Consider the following 7,753-nt stretch of genomic DNA (forward strand, 5'->3'; position numbering starts at 1 on the left):
AGTTTTTTTTTTTTTTTGCTGGTCACGTAACAGCATTATTTTCCTCTCATGGCCTGATCCCATTACAAAAGAAGCTTCCATGAGGCCGCTTATCCTGTTGGTTGAACCACGTGTCTAAATATGAGGCGAACGGTTCTTATCAGTCAGTAAATGGGATAGTTTACCGTGTTTAATAAGTGTTAAGTGTTTAATAACATATAGACTATTTATGCAAACCTAGGCCTGTTTCATTTATTAAGATTACTATTGACCCCTGTGTGGATTATTAGGATTATTTTTATGGTTGCATTGGCAATTCGGAATGGTGTAGCTAGCCTACTTTTTATAAAAACACATTTACTCTCTATTGTCAATTAAATTCGTCGGTCAGTCACTCAAGATTAATAATTTACAAGATTCAATGCAAAAACTAGCCTATCAATACACCACATTTACACTTAAAAACATCTTAGGGCTAATTTCTAGGTTAGTTCTTTTCCAGAGTGGAGAACGACAGGTCGAGCAGAAACTTGTTAGGAGACTGAAAATCTTTTCCTACTGAACAGCCTAATGGTGGCCTGTTGAGTTCTGTGAATGAAGAAGCCTCGAGTCCATTCGGCAAAGTCAGGCCTCGAAATTAACCGGTCTGTTTCGTTGTGCAAGCTCCGTCTCGCTGTGCCGTGTGTTCGACTTGATATAATTTGTTAATCACCATTTCTAATTTCTAGGATGTGGCCTGCCTTAAACTGCTCTTTTTTAAAAAGGCCGTTTTCACACCGACTCAGTTCGCAATGGGTTCGGTTTGGTTAAAGCAGAACATGCAGCGGCTGTCTGATTTAATAGGCCTACCTGTAGACAATATACACAAAACATATTGATTCAGTCGTCTGACCTTGTTTCAATAGGCGTACTTAGTGTTTGTGTATAAATGCTTTGGCCAAGCGATTTTCTCAGTTAATTCAATAATTATTTTTAATCATCATTATTATTACCCACGAGCACTTGCATTTATAAGATAGGCTACTATACATTTCACAAGATTACTAAGATTTAGTCCTGCTGTACCGCTACTGTGTGTATTTCCATTGTGTGACAGATTTATCGCCTTCAACTCTTTTAGCGAGGGCTGATTCCTTTTTGCTTGTGGGCGAAACAGCTTCTCTGTGTAGGCCTACATATTAAAGCTTAAACAATATCAGACAATATTTTCTTATATTTTATTATTGTAGCTCTATTATTAATTTGCAGTTGTTATAACATAATTTTATTTTTTTATTTTTGGAGATTTGTCTTACGTTGTCTTTTTGGCCCAAAATTCCGAAGACCACGATTTTACACGCACTGGTATAAAAAAAATATGATGTAGGCTATATTTGAAATGTTAACGCTATGAACCACTGTCATACAATTAAATGTAGTTAATGGTGCAAAGGTTAAATCGGGTGAATTTAATAGTATATAATTCATATAAAATTTACATGTAATTTAGAAGGACACCTACTCTTTCAACCCCCACTCTCCCCACATTTACCAAGGTCTACAAACAAGTGGCTACTGCGACAAGTCTAGCACTTGTTTTTCTTATGCACAAATTACCCAGTTAACAATTTAATTTGTCCCCTATATCTCAGGACGTACCGTTCACGAGGAATTCTATCTGCCATGCATTTAAGTTCTGGCTAATTGCGCGCCGTTACGGTGTCATTTTTATACCTTTTCCGAAAGCTCTTCTTCCTCCTGCTTCTCTGCTTTCGATCTTACCCTCCTTTGAGAAAGGAAGTCAGACGAAGAAGCTTATCTTGAGCCTAACTGGTCGTAATATCTTAAAGATATCTAAAAACTATACCAGAGACATTGTGCTGCCTCGTCTCAGTCTCACACGCGGATTAGACAGTTATTAAAAACTATGATATGGAAACATGGTAGTGTAAACAGATCATGTCTGTTGTAGACCTCCTCATTTGAAATGTGCTGTTTCTAGACGTCCTTGCTTTTCCTGTTTCCTTTCTCTGATTAGAGTAGCCTGTATAGCTACCCTAAACGCGCTCATGTGTGGTTATAGGCTTCTGAGTAGTGTGCTTGAGTCCATAGTGTGTATAGCAGGGCACGAGACCATCGGTTTCTAAACCCCTCCCCCACACTAACACTTTTCTTTACAATAAACAACTTATCTTAAAGTTTGATCTTACATTTGCTGGGACCGCATGTTACCTAAAAAAGGGCCAAACAACGGTTATAATAACAATGAATATTAATGAGTTAAGAGTTAAAAATGAAAGATCATCTCACATCACACTCAGATGTATTTAATGAACAGTTTCACCATAAAAAGAAAAAGAAAGTGCTTCAAAATCCACCTCACGTTTTCAAGTTTTCATTTCGAGTGCATTTATCCTACACAACAAGGGTATACAAAAACCAGGAAAATCACAAAAATAAATATGCATTTTTATAAACAACCAGTGAACTTCAATTTAAGAAAAAACTAATGTCAAAATCTGACCTCAAGTATTGTAGCAAAAGCAGAAAGATAAAAAAAACAAAAAAACAAAGTCCACCTTGACCAGATAATTCCTAACCTACCATGTTTACAGTGAGTCACCGCCCATTTTTCCATTTCTGTTCATTGTGGAGATCATGAATTTCTTTAACTTAATGGGGTTGTGATGTGTGCGCTACATTCTGTTTAATTTGGCTAGTTTGAATTCATTCCTCTGAAGTTGGGACGACATAGCTATTCTGTCCGTCCGCAGTGCACTTTGACACAGAACGGAACAAAAAGTTCCTTTTATACGCTCGAGAGAGAGCAGACATTAAATAGTCGCGTTACAAAAATATAGAACTACTATATTTTAATCATTCACCTGTCAGAGTGTCACACTATATCGCATACTGGAACATTCACAAAGCGATGCATGTTTCACTTAATATCCCCACTTGTACACGTTAATCAAAACAGTACACGTAATGGGCCTATGCCTTAATACGTTAAATACCCCTTTAAAGTCTATTACGTGTTTTCTCAGAATGACGTGAACCCGGTAGCCTCGCTTTAGCCAAATCTGCATAGTCTATGCCCATTTAGTGATAACTCGCAGGCTTTGTATTTATGTTTTGTTTAGGAAATTAGAATGCAGTTGAATATTTTCGTCCCTTGGCAACATACTCAAAAAAGTATGAATTTAGCTCATTGGCTGATCCAATCACAGATACAATTTGCTTTAAAAGGCCCGTTTTGGAGGCATTCTGCTTTTGCTGAAGTAAACAAATATGGTACGTCACAGTACATTCATCACAAGGCATTTATATGGGGCAGGGTACTCTATTGGAACACCAAGTTAACACTTGCATGTTTTTAAGGTTACGTTTTCGAGTGCCAATGTAATCCATATCCTTGGAAAATAGGCCTAGCAAAAGAAAATACTATCAAAACACCATACGAAAAGGACAAGGCTACTTGAGTCAAAGAGAAATAAACATTTACTAAGTATATACCCTGACCAGAATGTGTGTATATTCCACTAAGCACCGAGGTCTTTTTTTTTCTTTGATTTCGTCACGTATGTAAAAAACACTGTTGTTTGCAGTTGTCTGTATGTCTGTAGGTCGCTCCGTTTAAATCGGCAACATTTACAATAAGAACGACTAGCAAAACCTCCTCTCAAAAGCAAACGAGCATATTGGAAATAGCACCACATTAATAATTACTGATTTTAAAAAGTTTTTTTTTTTTTGGGTTAACTTGCGATGGCTCTTTTGCGTAAGAAAATCGAAAAATAAAAACACACGTCACTAATTCACCTTAATGGGCATTAGCAAAGTGCAATGCATGGTAAATTTGTGCTTTAGCTGTTCTATACCTTAAGCTATGAATGTGCTAAAGAAGGAGTTTGATTTGGTGTTTTTCCCTCTATTACATCGTGCAAATCAAACAGCTCTTGATTGTCAGTTAGAGGGCCATTGTGTTGGGCCTACCGTGAGAGTTATGGTGCGCTGCGTGTGAGTGAACACAGCCAAGCGCCAACAATTGGGGAGCACCCATAAAATGAATAAATAAGAAAGGTATGGATCAACGGCCTACAGTAATTCAAAAATACAGTATGTGGATGAATCATCAAGGGAAAATACAAAACATTGGCCCAAAATATACCGACAAAGTTAGTTGTTTTAAAAACAAAATCACCATTTTAGTTGACACATACCTGACAATCACTATAACGCGATCCTTTTGAGAGATGGTTAACCCTGTCCCTGCCTGCAAAATGAGCCAACATTTGCTCCGTGAGAGTAGTCCATCAGGTCAAAAACAGCTCCACGATGTCAATAATGTCATTTTGAAAACAACTGTTGTTGTTTTTTTTTTTGTTTTTTTACTAGACCAGCTTATTATAAATACCTCCGCATAATTCCCGAGTCCCAGACCAGCCTGTGCTATATGAGGATGGTGTGTGCTACATAACAACAGACCAGAAACGTATGCATTGAAAACAACACAACAATGAAAACAAAACAACTAACGGGAATCAGTGCTTGTCACAGTTTTAAGACATTTCCCCCGAGCTCAAAACAACAGTTTACGGGATAACCGAGGCTTTCCTGAATTTCTGGCTTGGAGGGGGAGGAACAACTGAATGACCGAGCTGCCATCTCCACACTGGGTGAGAACGATGAGGCAGTTGGTTACTTCTTAAAGAGTTAAAAGAGTAAGCGGGACTCAAATCTCCATCGCTGCCAATAACGAGAGACGGCGGAGAGGGAAAATTCGCCATGAATCTGAAGGGCTTTTTCAGAGATGCTACATTGGCGCTCGCTCGTTTGCGTTTGCTCGCGCCCGCACAGTCTTCATTCGATCCCTCACTGCTAGCGAATTTTCCTGCAAAACGGGGGCTCCGGTCAACTTTTGCAAATGATTTCGCGGATGTCCTCACACTTTCGGTTTTTGTACCCAAAAGCATCGCCCTGTAGTTTTTCCTGACCCTTGCACCATTCTTGGACTCCCCTTCCTCGGAACAAGGGGTGTTTAAAGTGCTTCTTGATTCCTCGTTACAGGCAGGGTGTTTTTGAACAGAGCTCTCTGAGGCTTTGCAGGGGTCAGTTTCCTTTAAATCGTTACTGATGTGCTGACCATCAGCGTTGTGATCCTTACATTGATATTCCAGAGGCTGATTTGCATATTCATATTCGTCAAAGGTGTCCTCGACTTTAATCTTCACGTTGTTGAGTAAAAATTGTGGCGTTTTTACTGCCCTGTTGCCCTCATTGTTAAAGCATGAGGTACTAACGGGCTCCTCGGTCTCTGTTTTGATAGGTTTTAGAGGTGAAGGCAGTTTCAGGGAAGTTTTCGCTTCCCTCTTGGAATTTGCTGCTAATGAAAGATTGCTGTCAGAAGACTTACAAACCCGTATTTCTTTGTCCGGAACACAGTGGGAGATCAAGGCTTGGGAGCATTTGTTTGCAGAACCCGGTATTCTTTGTTGGGGGAACGCCTTGTTTCCATTTGCATTAGGTGTAAGCCCAGTCTCTTTAATTCTGTTAGCTACAGAGTCTGTTGTCTTTGGATCGTTTGGAAATTCAAGGCGTGATGGTGCTTCAGAGCCTTCGTTTTGTCTTAAATCTGGGAAACGGGTCCGCACCGGGCAGAACTTCTGCACTTTTGCGGCATCACCATCCTTGTGTGCGTCCCTGGACGATGTGTAGTCCGATTTTTGAGTTTTGCCAGTTCGTTCGCAATCCAAAGTAGTCGTTACTCCTTGGTTAGTGGTGTTGTTCTGCACATTAGGCCTGTAGTGAAAAGTTGGCTGTAAGAGCAGAGGTGCTTTTGTGTTGAGACTTGAGAACCTCGCACGCCTGAAACGAATACTCTGCACTGAAACTTGACTGGACACAGAGCTCGAATCAGACTGAGAGGAGCTCTCTTCATCGCTGCTGACATCTGAAGAATCCGACAGAGAGTCGTCCTCCTCCTCCGAAGTCCCGGAGTTGCTGGTGGTAGAGAAACTCGACCCGAAATCCGAATCGTTGTTCACCCGTTCTGAGATGGAGCTAGATTCCGTGTCGCTGCTGCAGCTTTCCTGAAAATGTCCAGTGTGCCGAGGATCGACGTATAATCCATGCTCGAGGTGGTGAAACTGGCTTAAAGATCCGTTGGGAACTTTTGGTTTACAGCACTTTGGGACGAACAAAACCGGATGGCTTCGTCTGCTCCTCGACCAAAACTGCCTCGCGCTGCTCTCGCGCTTCCTCTTCCTTTTGTAAAGTAGGTCTGCGTTGCCTTGGTGCTTTGCCTGCGCTGCAATGGCGGACTGATAGAGCAGCGGTTGCCGATTCACAACGTGCCGAAAAAGCGTATGTTTCTGATTAAAAGCCACACAGTTGTCAGGTATTTGATCTGTTTCATAGTTTTTAAAGGGTGTAGATGCCGACTTCGTGACCGGTTGAAAGTCACGGCCGAAGGATTTACTGTAAATTTGAGGTAGATTTGAGTGAGTTCGAGGGACAGGGTCCTGTCGAACAGCTTTATTTTTGAATGAGAAAGTCTGAGGAACGCCATGCAAACTCAACCAAACTTTCTCTCTCCAAAAGTCACTTCTGGTAGAGGTGCGATTTTTGCCGTCGCACATTTTTTCTGAGGAATTTTTTGTCTTTTCCCTTCTTTTGTTTGATTTCAATACGCGCTCAGTTTTACATGAAAAATACAGTGCCTCAACGTCCTCTCTTGAAATCAGAGTGCATTTAGCTGCATGGAAAGCTATAGAATTTATTGCTTTGAGCTTTCGCAGTTCCTCCAAATCACAGTGATGCTTCTTCACGTTTAAATGGTCCATTCGTTTGTGTACAGTAGTCCGCGGAATATTTTTCAAGAGGTCGGTGAAGACTTGAGAAAGGGCAAACATTTGTTTGCCTTTGATAACCAAATAGCCAAGCTTTACACCCTGCATTTCCTCAAAACCGGATTCCAAGTCCCCCATTTTCTTCATTGCATTAATTCCAACATTTAGAGCGACGGATGTCCTTAGCTTTACTGCTGCTTCTTTATTTCAAGGCATTCTGCTGACCGGTCCAGCATGGGCTTTGACATGTCCACACTGCGTGATGAACAAAAAGTTTTAAATAGAAAAATAAAAATGAAATGGCCTGTTTGAATTAAAACAATCAGTCCATTGACCTGAGTACTGCATGATCGATGGAATGTGTGTGATGTTGCCGACAGGCTGGCTGCTGCCTGTCTGAGCTCCTGTATACCTGCGCTCCCTCAGCTCCCTTCCCATTTGGCCATGAGGAAAAGAGGAAGGTGAACAGCACTGCCAGTGAGAAGGATAAAAAGCGAGGAGAGTATAAGGGAAAAAGAGAGGGAGTGAGCGGCAGAGAGAGCAAGAGAGAGAGGGAGGGAGAGAGAGAGAGAGAGAAATAGAGCCCAAAATGCAGCTGCTATTCCCGTTGCTGGTTTAGTCACAAATAAAATGACAGTGGGAACTGAGCAAGGCCGGAGACACCTTCATCAATTAATGCCCCCAAAGCCGACGCTGATTGGACGTTACTGACAGGTGATGCAATAAAAATGGATATTCCACCCATGGCCACCCCCATCCCCCTAGCTGATTACCATACTGTTGTAATCCCACCTCTCTTAGAGCAAATAATTCGCTAGTGATAAATTCATGCTTAGAAATTAATATTAGTCATTTTGTCGAAGTATTGTTACAACTTTGTGTTGTGGTTGTGAAAAATTATTAATGCTGACAGATGGGTATGTTGGGCAGCATATATATGATGT

At 40.9% G+C, this 7,753-nt stretch overlaps 1 protein-coding gene across 1 annotated transcript; it reads right to left on the reverse strand.

The window, feature by feature from the left end:
• Positions 1–2,293: 2,293 nt before the first annotated feature.
• skida1 (SKI/DACH domain containing 1) lies at positions 2,294–7,367 on the reverse strand. The gene has a single exon (XM_016537041.1). The coding sequence runs from the start codon at positions 6,954–6,956 to the stop codon at positions 4,554–4,556; it is 2,403 nt and encodes an 800-aa protein (XP_016392527.1). The 5' UTR covers positions 6,957–7,367; the 3' UTR covers positions 2,294–4,553.
• Positions 7,368–7,753: the final 386 nt, after the last annotated feature.

The sequence above is a fragment of the Sinocyclocheilus rhinocerous genome, unplaced genomic scaffold (assembly GCF_001515625.1).
Source record: "Sinocyclocheilus rhinocerous isolate Xijiao unplaced genomic scaffold, SAMN03320098_v1.1 scaffold65, whole genome shotgun sequence".
NCBI classification, from domain to species: Eukaryota; Metazoa; Chordata; class Actinopteri; order Cypriniformes; family Cyprinidae; genus Sinocyclocheilus; species Sinocyclocheilus rhinocerous.

What these genes read in the sequence shown, in the direction of transcription:
- skida1 (XM_016537041.1), bottom strand. Translation starts at nt 6,956, where the DNA reads ATGAAGAAAATGGGGGACTTGGAATCCGGTTTTGAGGAAATGCAGGGT.